This window comes from Nansenia antarctica (assembly GCF_963989245.1).
Source record: "Nansenia antarctica genome assembly, chromosome: 5".
NCBI classification, from domain to species: Eukaryota; Metazoa; Chordata; class Actinopteri; order Argentiniformes; family Microstomatidae; genus Nansenia; species Nansenia antarctica.
In genome coordinates this window covers 22,465,549-22,482,021 of record NC_137690.1, presented here as the reverse complement: position 1 = coordinate 22,482,021, position 16,473 = coordinate 22,465,549, and the positions used below count along the sequence as shown (strand labels likewise).

The 16,473-nt window shown below is 48.1% G+C and overlaps 1 protein-coding gene across 1 annotated transcript; it reads left to right on the top strand.

Moving 5' to 3' along the window:
* Positions 1-6,694: 6,694 nt before the first annotated feature.
* Positions 6,695-16,455, top strand: LOC308157878 (hydroxycarboxylic acid receptor 2-like; the record flags this gene model as incomplete). The annotated part of the gene is made up of 3 exons (XM_080531475.1): positions 6,695-6,990; positions 15,068-16,025; positions 16,444-16,455. 3 exons carry the CDS (start codon positions 6,695-6,697, stop codon positions 16,453-16,455), a joined length of 1,266 nt encoding a protein of 421 aa, XP_080387601.1.
* Between the last annotated feature and the right edge of the window lie 18 nt (positions 16,456-16,473).

The following is a 16,473-nucleotide window of genomic DNA, read 5'->3' as shown; positions in this document are numbered from 1 at the left end:
TTTACAACATGAAACGTGTTATTCAAGTCTGTCAGCATCATTTATGCAATCACTGACCCTCCCTGGCAAGAGTTCTCAGGGAGATGTAGCTCCATAAAAGATCATCATTGACAAATCGGGTTACTGGTGGATTTGGAACTTAGTGAAGAGATTCAATAAGGTCACATAGGATGGAGAATTAAACCATTCATTTATTTGTTGTTTTTTGTTCTAATTTTAAAACTATTTAAACATCCTCATGGTTGTACGACTGGAATTTCATGTTCAGCTGAAGCAACCACAATGACGTTCAGTAAAATATGCAGGTGAAGGAAACAGGACAGGTGATGGTACTTAAGGAGAACATTGCAGAGAGATCTTTTAGCACTAAGAGACAAACTGGCTATCTCACATTCCTCCCATGCCCATCCTTCTGTCTCATTTATAAACGTTGGGCACAAAAGAAGGCGTACGCAACTTTCTAAGCAAACTTTGACCCATGCGTAGGCCTACGCACATAAACTGGAGAAATGAGAAACTGCAATTCCGATGGCAGGAGGATCAAAGAAGGCGGAAGGATCAAATTCTTCATTATCACATTCACAGATCTGCGCAACGAACATGTGATAACAATATATGAAACTGTGCACTCATATTTGCCCGACTGAGGCATTGAAAACGGCATCAGTTTAAACGTAATTTGTCCTGCTGTTCACCTTATTATTTATGAGAATACAAAATGCAAGTATTGTTTAAGAATTACAGATCCAATTAAATATGATTAATGTACTGTACAATACTGTACTAAACGTATTTGATGGGTTCTTTTGCAAAAACAATCTCAGTTTGTATTTATTATCCTAAATCATGTTCTTTTGTGCACTTCATAATACGTGAGAGGTAATATTTCAATTTATTTTACGCAATGGTATCTTTCAAAGCGTTTCTCGAGTTTCATTAGTTTGCCATCGGAGTCGCAGTTTCTAATTTCCCCATCCTTTTAGACTTTCTGTCGGGATTTGCCGTCACACATCATGCAGTCAGTATGGATGAATATTAATCAGACACATTTCACTGACGATTTATAGGCAACTATGGGCGTTAAGAGGATGGGACAAGACGCTCATTCACGTGCGCCAAATTTCGAGTTGATTGTGATTTATAAAGGGAAACCGGCGTGCGCACTGTGTTATAAATCAAAAATATTTTCGTGCTTTAACACTTTTTGTGTTTCGTCCGTACGGCACCTTTTGACGTGAATCCTCGTTTTATAAACGAGGCCCCAGGTGAGCTATGACTGCATTGCCCCACCACCCAATCACTCTGGGATCCCCCTCTCCAGTGTCATGGCTGTTCAAAAGGCCAGAGCGCAAACATTCAAACATGAATGTTCTGAGGCATTTGGAGAATATCCCCACATAACACTAATGACAACTCCTCATGTAGCAACAGTGACGTTTTAACATTGATATTAAAGCAAACATGATTACATCTTTATCTCAAAGATGATTACATCTTTATCTCAAACATGATTACATCTTTATCTCAAACATGAAATATGATATCTTATATTATATAATATAATTATATATATAATATATACATATATATATATATATAAAAATAAATACATATTTGCAAGAATATTCCTATTTCTCTCTTCTTGGTAGAAAGGGAGCAGATAGTCATTGTACTTCCTTTCTCAATAGCAAAACTATATAAGATAGTAGTCCATGGGATCTAAGGCCCCCTGCTGGGCATCATACATCATACAACCTTATCACCAGTTGCCTAATTTTGAAAGAAAAGAACTTAAGGCCTCTAATTCCCATCAATCGCAATTCCTATTTGTGACAGCCTCTGGTGCAGTATGGCAATGATTTATTCAAGAAACAGGCAAAGATTGCAATTCCAGATTGAAATTACAATGCAAAAACTGCAGAAAACTGCTGGAATGACAAACTGCACTTTCATAGGTTGCTCACTAGAAAGCAGTTTAGGTAAACTTAAGAAGTGATTCACAATATCCCTTAGTCTAATGTCACCCTATTGTATAATTCAGTCCATTAAAGTTGCTCTTGATGGATGTTTTAGGATGACTAAAACTAAAATGTACTAATTTCAGGATTACTATAACTTCCTAATTTCTCAAATTTAACAGGAATCTCTTTACAGCAATCTGCACTCTTAAACGTAGCATTTATCAGTGATGTTGTTGTAATCCTCACCAAGAGCATGGACATACTAGATCATTAACCATTAATTAATTATTTTAAATTGCCTATGCAAAATATTGTTTAGAATACTAAAATCTAATAATCTAGAGCCCAGGCTCTATCCTGCTTCGTCAGGTCGCCTCAACCAGGTCTCGGGGTGGCAAAAGGGTAGCCCCTCGGCCCCGAGCCTGGTGGAGTGGAGAGGATCCCTTGCATGCACATATACATATTTAAAAATGCATAGTGTTCAGAGTAGCTACTCTACATAGCACATCAACGTTTTTATGCTCTGATGAGGTAAGCTCTGAGAATCTAAAAAACAAGTTGTGCATGCATTGGTACAGGTTGTGGTACACTAGAGCTAGGCTTTTTCAAATGTGTGATTTCCACTCAGGCATGTTCTTCATTCCTGTGAAGATTGGGCTGCGACCACAAATACCAATTTTCTTCGATGTGGTTGTGCTAGTCTGAAAAGCATGATGCCAGTCCTCAGGGCTGCATTTCTTTGACTTACATCCAACAAGTTAGATGGCGAACTGGACGAAGTGTTGTGAGTTTCATGGGGACATCATCCTCATCAAAGTACTGCCCCCAGTACTTTTGCTGGAGTTTGCTCTGGGTGTCCTTGGTAACGGCCTGGCTCTCTGGATCTTCTGCTTCCACATGAAGCCCTGGAAGAGCAAGTTTCCTGTTCAACTTGGCACTGTCAGATTTCCTGCTGCACGTGGCTTGAAACCAATTATAACAAAATTGTTGAAACCATCCAAAAGGATATTGAAAGATGGTCTACCTACACTTCAGTGCCAGAATACAAACTGTTAAAATATATCCTACCTAAGCTACTATATTTATTCCAATCTATCCCATTTATTGTTCCCCAAAACAAATTTGTAGCCTGGGACGAATGAAGACGATCTCTAGATTAATTTCAAATAGCAAAAAGCAGAGAATACATTTTACAACACTTGAACTGCTTAAAAGTAAGGGGGGAATGGCTTTACCAAATCTTAGGGAATATTTCTATGCAGCTCAACTCAGACCTCTGGCCTGTTGGTGTAGACACTTTCATAAAATTGTGAATTTAAGAGTTTCCAGGATTTAAAGGAAATGGTCTCGAAAACAAAGATTTTATTAGATACTTTCAGTAAGACTACCTTACAAAAGAGATCAGGTTAGAATCAGATGGAACTTCAAATAATGTGATTGGGGTGATTGTGGATGCATACAAACAGAAGGGGCCTTGGGTCATCTCTGATTTCTACCAAGCTTTTGGGGACAGCAGGGGGGAGTCAACACTCTACATAAAAGCAAAATGGGAAGCAGAGTTAAAGGCTCAAATAATAGAGGAAGAATGGTATCAAATGTGTGACACACAATGTACATCCACAAACTCGCTAGTATGGAGGGAATTCTGCTGGAGGAATTTAGTGAGGGAGCATGGAGGCTGACCACTGTCATCTTTTCTGGAATTGTACAAAGATCAGTCTGTATTGAGAGAATATGAATGCAGTTATGAAATCCCAAATACCTGCCCTGTGATGTATCTTGGGAACATGTATGATGCTGTGATGAGAGAAGATTTCTATTTCACTAAAGTTTTACTTGCAGCAAGTAAGAAAGGTGTTACCAGAAATTGGCTTAATGTAAACAAAACAGGTACAGTGGCTAGAAACAGGACATTTTTGTTATAGAAAACATGACATACCTTTTGAGAGTCAAAGAGAATACATTTGAAAAGTACTGGGAAAAATGGAATGTGATACAGACTAAATGAATGTCTAATCAGAATATATTTGTATGTACTATTGAAATGTTTCCGGATAAAAACAACGTTTGAATGACTTTTTGGATCCTCTTTAAATCAAAACAAGGTACAATGCATTTCTGGAGTTATTCAGAATCAGGGGAATAGCCCAATGCTTAAATCCATTGGTGTAAGTCATGACATGTGTAAGTCAACATGTAAGTCATTGTGCCAAGAGGTGTAATTGTCTTTACAGGTTTGCAGGTGTTGTAAGACAGTATGAACAAATGAGTTGATCAAAATGTGGAGGATAATTAAATGTGTATGAAAATGTGGTACAGACAACTAGTCTTGAAAACTACTAGGGAACTAGTAGTAACTACAATTAACGTTAACAGTAACGTTTTTACATTAAAATGACTCATAACACCGTAGCAGTTTAGCAGTTTTAACATTGACATTAGAGGAAAGATATATAATCTTTATCTCAAAGTTAAAATATTATATTTAGAGAATTCTTAAATGCAAGAATAGGCCTATTTCTCTCCTCAAGGGATGCAATCCCTAGCCTGCACATATAAATATTTAAAATGCATAGTATTCAAAGTAGCCACTGTACGTAGCACATCAACACAAGTTTTAATGCTCTGATGAGGCAAACTCTGAGAATAAGTTGTGCGTGCGATGTTACTGGGTGTGGTATACACTAGGCTATTTCAAATGTGGCTGTGGTATTGTGGGTGTTTGTTCTGTGAATCTACATCTCCTGATCTTCCACTCAGCAATGTCCTTCATTTCTGTGAACTCTAGATTTTGCTGTGCATGAAGCCTGGGCTGCGACCACAAATACCAATTTCCTTTAGTGTGATTTGCTAGTCTGAAAAGCATGATGCCAGTCCTCACTGCAGCATTTCTTTGACTTATATCGTAGTTAGATGAAGATGAAATGAGTTTTGAGGGGACCTTCTCATCAAAGTACTGTTGCTGGAGTTTGCTCTTGGTGTCCTTAATAACGGCCTGGCTAATTATCCTCTTAAATAATGTCACTGTCTGAAAACTACAGTGGGGGAAATAAGTCTTTTGTAAGTTTCCTGTCCTGTCTTGTTGATATTCAGTCACTCTCACTGTTAAAATAAACCTACCATTACAATTGATATATTAAAACCTGTCTTTTCAGTTTTTAGTGTTCTCTTTTTGCCAGTTACACTGAATAAAATTAAGATAAAAAGAAACATTGAATTCCTTTTTGGATCCTCTTTAAATCAAAACAAGATAAAATGTACAGTGCCCTGCGTAAGTAATGGGACAGTAAAGGGTAATTTTTTTTATACGGTGCCCCAGTACTAAATCATGTTGTATTTTGTCTAAATTTGGACAAATACTAATTCCATTAGGTTTTTCATGTATAGTCAATTGTTATTTATTATGAATACAATGAAATGGGCTTCTAAGTTGTTGTTTTCTACATTTTAAAAGCTTTGGTTAAAGATGTAAATTGGATTTTGCATGGGATTTGGGATGTCCCCAGTGTTGTTCATTCAACTTCAATCCAAAAAATAACTCTTAAAATATATACATTTCCAAATTATGTTATTATTATTTCATTTTCCTGATCAATATCTATTGAAATCAAATGGAATGGAATGGAATGGAATGGAATGGACTTTATTTGTCATTGCTACAGTACAGGTACCAAACAACGAAATTTAGGAGGGGTGGCTCCCCTGGTGTTTAGGAAAGGATTTTATTTTATTTTTTTAGAAAAAGCATAAAATCACAAGAAGGTAAGGAGCTGGTTTACATCAATAAAGGCTATGTACACAATCCACTGTACTATACTGCACATATAGTCAACTAGGGTTGTCATTGCACAAGAGTATTTTTTCACGTTATTTTAAAGTGTCACTGTGGGGAACATGGCGCGTTCTGGCCTGCAGAGGGAGCTAGACTGCCATTGGAGGGGAATGATGGGCTGATTACGGACAGGTGTCAGTGATCAGAGTCATTGTCCCACTGGTCTATTTAACCTGTGTGTGTTTGTTCCCTCGAGAGATGAGTAGGGCAGGAAGTACCTGCCGCACGGAGACACTGAGAGACCGAGAGATCGAGAGACCGAGAGAGAGAGACCGAGAGAGACCGAGAGAGACCGAGAGAGACAGAGAGAGACAGAGAGAGAGAGAGAGAGAGAGAGAGAGAGAGAGAGAGAGAGAGAGAGAGAGAGAGAGAGAGAGAGAGAGAGAGAGAGAGAGAGAGAGAGAGAGAGAGAGAGAGAGAGAGAGAGAGAGAGAGAGAGAGAGAGAGCTGCGGCGAGGACGCACGAGATCCCGAAAGGGGGTGAGGTGCAGGGAGCCGGGCGGACGGAGCGGGTCCCGAAAGGGAGGAATAGCGGGGCGAGGGCTCTGCCAGGAGCGGAGTAGCGGGGCGAGAGCGAGGGCTCTGCCAGGAGCGGACGGAGCGGGTCCCGAAAGGGAGGAATAGCGGAGCGAGAGCGAGGGCTCTGCCGGGAGCGGAATAGCGGGGCGAGAGCGAGGGCTCTGCCAGGAGCGGACGGAGCGGGTCCCGAAAGGGAGAGACAGCGGGAGGGGGAAAAAGACTCGCTCAGCACGTCAGTGACGGTGCTGAGCTGTGCTTGACTAAATAAACATATATTCTGTACCATTCCTCTGTGTCGACCTCCCTCTGTGCCTAGAGACTGCTACATCTGGCGCCCAACGTGGGGCACAGAGAGGGGGTCGGCACACACGCCCAGAGGACCATGGACTCATCGGTCCAGGTGGTGACGCACCTGGCCCGAATGCTACAGGCGCAGGAGGTGATGGCAGCGGAGTTGATGCGGGGACAGGCGGAGCAGCGGGCCATGCTCCGCGAGCTACTGGACCGCACCGAGCCACCCGGGGGAGGTCCCCGGGTTCGGGCCCAGAGGATGGGGGTGTGGGACGAGCCGGAGGCCGTTCTCGACCCCTTCCCCGACAACCACCTGCCCCGACCGCAGGTTCCAGCCCCGGGCCCAGCACCGCTCCGCGCCAACGGGCCGGCGGGGCGCGGCCTGGGGTACGGCCTGCGGTGGAGCCGCGGCGGGAGCCACCAACGCCTGCCCGGAGGACGGGGCGGGACACCGGGGGGAGGAACACACACGGGGGGCCAACCTCCACCCCACAGACGGCCCCACGAGCGGTAGAGGAGGGATGCTGGCGATGCGGACAGCCTGGCCACCTCCGCCGGGAATGCCCCGAGATGGAGGTGGGTCAGGTAATCCGCGTCGTCGGCAGTCCGACCCCTCCCCCGCGTCCAGGACAGGCGTTTTACATCCCAGTAAGGGTACAGCGTGAGACGCACCAGGCGCTGTTGGATTCTGGCGCCCAACAGACCATGATCCACCAGCGCCTGGTTCGACCCGGGGCATTGTTAGAGGCATCGCGGGTTGGGATACTGTGTATACATGGGGATTGTCACCAGTATCCGGTGGTCCCCATCGAAATTCGTTATGGGGGGAAAAATATAGTGTCAAGGCGGCGGTTAGTCCGAGCCTCATGCACCCCCTAGTTTTGGGGTCAGATTGGGCTGGGTTTCCGCAGGTATTAGGGGAAACCACGGGGGTGCGTGCACGACCGACAGGGAAATGTGAGGCGTGCGCAGTGCTCTGCGCTGATGCGAGGGCGTCCGACGCTGCCGAGGAGCCGGAGGAGGCGGTGGGTCCGGCACCCGCAGATCTGCCGCCTGCGTTCCCTCCAGTAGCCGACTTCCCCCTCGAGCAGTCTCGCGACGCCACTCTACGCTCCGCCTATGACCAGGTGATCAGTATTGATGGTGTGCTGGTACGGCCAGACGCTGTGCGCGCCCACCCGTATTTTGTATTGATTAGGGACAGACTGTATAGAGTGAGTCGTGACACTCGCAGGGACGAGGAAACGACCCAGTTGTTGGTACCTAGGAGCCGCCGGAAAGCTATATTTCAGGCGGCGCATTATAACCCTATGGCGGGTATCCACCATACCCTTATGGTGTTTATAAGGATACTTAATACCTTATGGTGTTTATAACCCTATGGCGGGTATCCTAGCGCAACGAAAATGGAAGCTCCTGACTATGAAAGTGTTATCAATCTGAGACAGCGGTAAAGGCTGTTCTCCAACTGGGTTCACGTGCTAGTTGAACCCAGTATAAGTATAGTATAGTATAGTATAAGTATCCACTTAGGATACGACAAAACACTCAATCGGATAATGGCTCGATTTTATTGGCCGGGGATTCGGGCAGAGGTGCATCTGTGGTGTGCATCCTGCCGCGAGTGCCAATTAGTCAATCCCCCGGCCGTGCCCAGGGCACCGTTGTGCCCCCTTCCCCTGGTAGAGGCACCATTCGACCGGATTGGGATGGATATAATCGGGCCATTTGAACGTTGCTCACAGGGCTATCGGTTCGTGTTAGTCCTCATACACTACGCGACTCGATACCCCGAGGCAATACCGCTTCGTACTATCTCTGCAAAGAGTGTAGCACAGGCGTTATTCCAGGTCATCTCCCGGGTGGGGATCCCGAAAGAGATCCTCACCGACCAAGGCACTAACTTTATGTCACGAACACTTAGGGAACTTTACGGGTTGTTAGACATTAAGGCGGTCCGAACGAGCGTGTACCACCCAGCTACCGACGGGCTGTGTGAGCGGTTCAATCGGACGCTTAAGTCAATGATCCGTAAGTTCATTCACGAAGATAGTCGTAATTGGCATAAGTGGTTAGACCCTCTGTTGTTCGCAGTGCGGGAAGTACCCCAGGCTTCCACGGGGTTTTCAAGGGCCGTTCGTGGTCACACGGCGAATTGGGGATGTAGACTACGAGGTAGTGCGGTCGGATAGAGGGGATTGCACGCAAATATACCACATTAACCTATTAAAAAAATGGAACGACGTGGTCCCTGTTTCCCTGGTGACGCTACTTCCCGAGCAGGATGAGTTCGGGCCGGAGGTCCCAAAAACGAGTACTAGCGCCCCGGCCTGCGTAGGCGACCATCTCTCGGCGAACCAGCGGGCGGACGTTGATCGATTGCAACATAGGTTCGCAGATGTGTTCTCCCCTATACCCGGTCGTACTCGCCTCATAGAGCATCAGATAGTTACGCCACCGGGGGTTACGGTACGTACGCGGCCATACAGGCTGCCGGCTCACAAACGAGACGTGGTGAGCCGGGAATTAGACTCTATGCTAAAACTGGGCGTGGTCGAGGAGTCGCATAGCGACTGGTGCAGCCCCATCGTGCTGGTGACAAAGCGCGATGGGTCTGTACGGTTCTGTGTGGACTATAGACGGGTGAACGCGGTGTCTAAATTCGATGCCTACCCTATGCCCCGGGTCGACGAGCTCCTGGACCGGCTTGGCACGGCTAAATATTACACAACATTGGATTGCACGAAGGGATACTGGCAGATACCATTATCGTCGGTAGCCCGGGAAAAAACGGCATTCTCTACCCCGCGGGGGTTATTCCAGTTCACCGCGCTTCCGTTCGGGTTGTTTGGGGCCCCGGCCACGTTTCAGCGGCTGATGGACCGTATTCTGCGGCCGCACTCTGCGTATGCTGCGGCGTACGTAGATGACATTGTCGTCTATGCGGACACCTGGCCGCAGCATATGCAGAGGGTGGCTGCGGTACTACAGTCGCTGAGGCAGGCGGGGCTGACGGCGAACCCAGCGAAGTGCGTGATCGGGCGGGGGGAGATCCGGTATCTGGGGTACATCCTGGGCGGTGGGGAGGTGCGACCGCAGGTGGACAAAAGCACTGCGATCGCCGCCGCCCCGCGGCCCAGGACCCGGAAGGACGTGAGGCGGTTCCTGGGACTGGCCAGCTACTACCGGCAGTTTGTGCCGGGGTTCTCGGAGCTGGCCAGCCCCCTTACCGACCTCACCCGGAAGGGGGCCCCGGATCCGGTCCAATGGAGTGAGCGGTGCCAAGTAGCGTTCGATGGGATTAAGAACGCCCTCTGTGGGGAGACAGTCTTGTATGCTCCTAACTTTAACATTCCTTTTTCTCTGCAGACAGACGCGTCGGATAGAGGGCTGGGGGCGGTGCTGACCCAGCAGGTGGAGGGATTCGACCGTCCGGTGCTGTACCTGAGCCGAAAGCTGTCGGAGCGGGAGGGCAGGTACAGCACGGTGGAAAAGGAGTGTCTGGCCATTCGGTGGGCGGTCGGCGCCCTCCGGTACTACCTGCTGGGGCGCTCGTTCACCCTCTACTCCGACCATGCTCCCCTACAGTGGCTCCACCGCATGAAGGACACCAACGCGAGGATCACCCGGTGGTACCTCGCGTTGCAGCCCTTCAACTTCACGGTGGTTCACAGGCCGGGGACGCAGATGGTCGTGGCCGACTTCCTCTCCCGTGATGGGGGGGGGGAGTAGGCTATCGGCCGGTTGTATCCCCGGCCTCGAAACTGGCGGTGGGGATGTGTGGGGAACATGGCGCGTTCTGGCCTGCAGAGGGAGCTAGACTGCCATTGGAGGGGAATGATGGGCTGATTACGGACAGGTGTCAGTGATCAGACTCATTGTCCCACTGGTCTATTTAACCTGTGTGTGTTTGTTCCCTCGAGAGATGAGTAGGGCAGGAAGTACCTGCCGCACGGAGACACTGAGAGACCGAGAGAGAGAGAGAGCCGCGGCGAGGACGCACGAGATCCCGAAAGGGGGTGAGGTGCAGGGAGCCGGGCGGACGGAGCGGGTCCCGAAAGGGAGGAATAGCGGGGTGAGAGCGAGGGCTCTGCCAGGAGCGGAGTAGCGGGGCGAGAGCGAGGGCTCTGCCAGGAGCGGACGGAGCGGGTCCCGAAAGGGAGGAATAGCGGAGCGAGAGCGAGGGCTCTGCCGGGAGCGGAATAGCGGGGCGAGAGCGAGGGCTCTGCCAGGAGCGGACGGAGCGGGTCCCGAAAGGGAGAGACAGCGGGAGGGGGAAAAAGACTCGCTCAGCACGTCAGTGACGGTGCTGAGCTGTGCTGGACTAAATAAACATATATTCTGTACCATTCCTCTGTGTCGACCTCCCTCTGTGCCTAGAGACTGCTACAGTCACAGTTTGCAGGCTTGAAATGTACATGTTTGTGCCTCAGCACTAGCTGCCATACAATCCGTCCGTACTGTCCTGGGCCCAGAACTTAGGCCTTTTCTGTGTTCAGGGCCTTGACGGCCCTGTGGTAGAAGCAGTTCTTCAGTCTGTTTGTCTTAGCGGCCGGGGTCCTGTACCTCCTGTTCGAGGGCAGCCTGACAAAGTGTACGTGCCCAGGGTGGGTCGGGTCCCTGGAGATCTTGGAGGCCCTCCTGAGACAGCGTGTGTTGTACAGCTCCTCCAGAGAGGGGAGGGGGGCGCCGGTGATCTTCTGTGCTGTTCTCACGACTCTCTGTAGCGCGTTTCTCTCCGCTGTTGTGCAGCTGTGGAACCAGTTGCAGATGCCGTAGGTGAGGATGCTCTCCACTGCGCCGTGGTAGAAGGCCACCAGTATCTCCTGCTTGTTGTGTTCTTTCCTGAGGCATCTCAGGGTGTATAGCCGCTGTTGTGCCCTCTTGATGGTGCCTTTTGTGTTGTCCTTCCAGGCCAGGTCATCCCGCATGTGATGTCCCAGGAATCGGAGGGTTGAGACTCTCTCCACGCTCTCTCCGTCGATGAGCAGGGGCTGGATCTCGGACTTTTTCCTCCTGAAGTCTACGATGAATTCCTGGGTCTTTGACTTGTTTAGCAGCAGGTTGTTAACCTTGCACAGCTTGCTCAGTTGCTCTACCTCATCCCTGTACGCCGCCTCGTCCCCCCCCGTGATACATCCCACCACGGTGGTGTCGTCTGCAAACTTTACGATGTAGTTGCTGGGGTGGACGGGGGTGAAGTCGTGGGTGTAGAGGTTGTAGAGGATGGGGCTTAGCACGCAGCCCTGGGGGGACCCAGTGCTGAGGCTGAGGGCTGTGGAGGTGTGGGGGCCCACCCGCACCCTCTGGGGGCGGTCGGTCAGGAAGTCCTTGATCCACGCACATATAGAGTGTGATAGACCCAGGTCTAGTAGTTTGGTCACTAGCCTGTCTGGAAGGATGGTGTTGAAGGCGGAGCTGAAGTCCACGAAGAGCAGTCTCGCGTAGCTGTTTCCCCTCTCCAGGTGGGATAGAGTGGCGTGGAGAGTCGTCGCTATGGCGTCCTCTGTGGACCTGTGGGCTCTGTAGGCGAACTGGTATGGATCCAGGTTGGGCGGGAGGCGTGTGAGTATGTGGGCCCGGACTAGTTTCTCGAAGCACTTCATGATGATTGGTGTGAGTGCCACCGGGCGGTAGTCGTTTAGGCAGCTCACCGTGCTTTTCTTCGGGACTGGGATGATAGTTGAGGTTTTCAGGCAGGGTGGGACGGTGGCCTGGGACAGGGACTGGTTAAAGATGTTGGTGAAAACCCCGGCCAGCTGGTCGGCGCAGTCTCTCAGCACCCGTCCCAGGACGCCATCCGGCCCCGAGGCTTTCCTGGGGTCCACCGCCTTCAGTACGCGTCTCACCTCATGCTCTGTGAGGGTGAGGCTGCTGAGAGCTGGAGAGAGTGGTGTTTGTGTTGCGGTTACCTCCGTTCGCCCCTCGTCGAACCGGGCGTAGAAGGTGTTCAGCTTTCCCGCCAGCAGGGGGTCGTCCTCTGCGGCTGTGAGCCTGTTGGCTCTGAAGTTTGTCATCTGCTGAACCCCCTGCCACATCCGCCTGGAGTCGTTGCTCAGGAGGCATTCCTCAATCTTCTCTCTGTGCTCTGCCTTGGCCGCTTTGATGCCGTGCTTTAGGTTGGCCCTGGTGGAGCTGTACAGCGGTGTGCGCTTCCCTGCGAAGAAGGCGTTGTCCCTCTCATTTATCAGTTTTTGGACCTTCCCAGTCATCCATGGCTTCGTGTTGGGGTAGACCCGGACCCGTTTGTCCACGGTGACTGAGTTGGTGCAGTTCACTATGTGGTTCAGAACCGACGACGTGTACTGTTCCAGGTCCTCATGCTCATATTCCTGCCATAGGGTGTCATTTAGGCAGATCTGCAGTGGAGCGGACCCTTCTGGCCAGGTTCTGACAGTCTTAGTGGTGATAATAATTTATAATTAATTAATTAATTTTGCCATTTAGCAGATGCTTTTATCCAAAGCGACTTACAATTACGAATTACAGGGACATTCCCCCTGGAGTAACTGAGGGCTAAGTGCCTTACTCAAGGGCACACTAGTAGTGGTGTGGCTTCAGGCGGGATTTGAACTCACAACCTTCCGATCACAAGTCCAACTCACTATCCACTAGACCACCACTACCCCTGTGATGGGAGCACTTTTCCCCATTGTAGTGTATGCAGGAATCAGGAGGATTGACACATGGTCCGACATGCCTAGATGAGCTAGCGGACTAGCCTTGTAAGCACATTTGATGTTGGTGTTTACCTTATCCAGTGTTTTTTCTCCTCTCGTTGCACATTTTACATGCTGATAGAACTTGGGTAGTACTGCCTTCAGGTCGACATGATTAAAGTCCCCCGCTATGATGTGAATAGCCTGTGGATCAGTGCTTTGTTGGCTACTAATGACTTCATATAGTCGCGCCAATGCTACTTTGCTGTCTGCGCTAGGCGCTATATACACACATGTAATTAGCACCGCGTTAAACTCCCTAGGGAGGTATGTGGGTCGGCATTTAACAGTCAAGTATTCCAGGTCTGGGGAGCAGTGGCTACTTACAGTTTTCGTGTTTAAGCACCAGCTATCCTTCGTCGATATTATGATCCCACCTCCTCTTGACTTCCCGCTAAGCTCCGTTCGGTCAGCGCGATGTAGCGTGCGCCCCTCCAAGCTAACAGTAGCGTCCACAATGTTGTCATTTAGCCAGGTTTCGGTCAGAATAATCACACAGCTATCCCTTACGATCCCCACTGTAGAACTCCAAATATAGTTTTTATCCATTTTGTTTTTATTTTGTACAAAAAATTAAGGTTTTGCTTACAATATTGCTTGTCCCTGCGATCACTGTCCACCCTGTTATGCTGTGTTAATGTCCCTTTTAAAAGAAAACCATATTTCTCAATCACATCACTCTCATGAGGTGACATCACATCAGTGGAGGGGATTTCAAATGTGGTAAGCTGTGTGATTTTCTACCTCTTTTACCATCTGATTTTAATGTTTTTATCCAGTGAGTTTAATGTGGTTGACCATAACGTGTCCACCCTGTTATGCCTAAATATTGAGGAGATCAATCAAATTGAATAATTTCAAAAAAAGTATTTAGTGCAAATTAGATTCCTCATCAAGTATTCATGGTCATTCTAGGCATTATGCTAACACAGGCAGGCTAAAGGCTAACTTTAACTCAAAATGTCCACCCTGTTAGTGTCCACCCTGTTATGTGTCCACTCTGTTCTGGAGACACTCGCCCTATTCAACTACAGAGGGTATTCTAAATAAAATAAAATGTAGGTGCCTGAGCTCGACCACTATGTTTTTCAGCAAGCTAGATATGTCCTTTATATAATAGAACATTAAAATATAGATAAATCAACAATTTATTTTTCACAAGTTATGAAGTCCAAATGGCACCGTATATTTTTTTTTACCCTAAAGCATTTTTTCGTGTTTCGGCTCGACACTCCATAACAGGTTTGCAATTTACTTGCCACCTGTATTTTGCGTAAAAAAAAGTTGGTGAGGGGTGGGAGGGTTTTTGTACAAGATAGCTACTCACATGTGCAGATATGCAGTTGCTAGTTTGGCACATCCACTGCTTTACATACGCAAACTTGTGATGTCACACCCTAGAGCAGACGCCCTTCATTTGCTCTGTACACAGAAGGAAATTGGGCATGACAGTTACATAAATCATGCATCCCTCCATCTTGTCCTGCAAGTCTATCAACCTTCATGGATTACTTTCCTTTTGTTCTTTTTTTTAGACAATCTGGATAGGAAAATGACCAGATCATTTTGGAGAAACACTTTTGCTGGGCTCTGCTGGTGAGGATTATTAACATGTGGAAATATCACCACCTCCATGAGTAGGTTGTCTTCACTTTCTTTTCCGATGCAACAAGCAGAAAAGGATTTGTTTTTCCACTACTAAGACAGTGTCAGGTATCATTTATCTGTGTAATCCAGCACTGTAGAACTCCTCATAGAGGTAGTGGACTGTCATCTGTAGCAATGATGGGCACCTGTGTGGTTGACGGGTACCTCCTCACCACAATGCTGCCCCCACTACTGTTACTGGAGTTTGCTCTGGGCGTCCTTGGTAACGGCCTGGCTCTCTGGATCTTCTGCTTCTACCTGAAGCCCTGGAAGAGCAGCACTGTTTTCCTGTTCAACCTGGCACTAGCAGATTTCCTTCTGAACGTGGCACTGCCCTTCCGTGCCAGCTACTACCTCTCAGGGATGGACTGGAAGTTTGAGGATATGTTTTGTCGTATCTCACTCTTCATGCTGGCGATGAATCGTGGGGGAAGTGTTTTCTTCCTGATGGCTGTAGCTTTGGACAGGTACATGCGTGTGGTCCATCCCCACCATCCTCTCAACTCCATGACTGTCTTCAAGGCAGTGTGTGGTGCAGTTGGGCTGTGGGTCCTCACCATCTCCCTGAATGCACACCTCCTGACCAATTCACATCACTTCAAGGCTGGGAACTCAACAAAATGTGAAAGTTTCACCAACAAAAACAAGTTGCACAGTGCTGTGTTCCTGTTAGAGTTCCTGGTATCTCTTGGGATCATACTCTTCTGCACAAGACGCATCTCAGGTCAGCTGCAGGCCAGGCGACTGGACAGGGATGCTAAGATACGTAGAGCGCAACGGTGTCTAGGTGTGGTTACAATCATGTTCATTGTATGCTTCCTCCCTAGCAATGTTGCACGGCTACTGATCTGGGTGAGGAACACTGGGAAAACTTCCTTTAATGACACAAACGACTGTAATGTCCAAAAGGCCCTGGAAACTGCATTCTATATCACAATCAGCCTGACCTACCTCAACAGCATGCTGGATCCTGTGGTCTACTACTTCTTTAGCCCATCTTTCAAGAGGATCTATAAGAGGATCTTGAGGCTTAGTTTAAGACAGAGTAGTGCAGACGTGAGCAATACAGTGGTCAATAAATCACAAGGCTCTCAATGTCTCAGTCAGGTGCGACAGTCACTGCACATCTTTGGTCACCAACCATTTATTCATAGTGACACTTCACAAACCAGTCAGACGAGCTGCCCCAGAGAGGGAGAGAAGTCTTCAGCAGATTGCTTTGAGGAAGTCTTTTAAAAAGTCTCTTGGTGGCGTAACACACTAAGCTTCGAACATGTAACTGCAGGGTACCCGGTTCGATTCCGGCCGTGGACATATCCTACATGTCATCCCTTTTCTCACCCATCCTTCCTGTCAAAATCTCTACTGTCTCTATCGCAATAAAAATAAAAATATGAGTGGGACCACTCACAAAAAACAGCCCAAAAAAAAGGCTCTAAGTTTTAAATGAAGGGTAATGTGATCATCTGTAAAGGTTAATCCTTAAAAGATGCAGATAATTTTT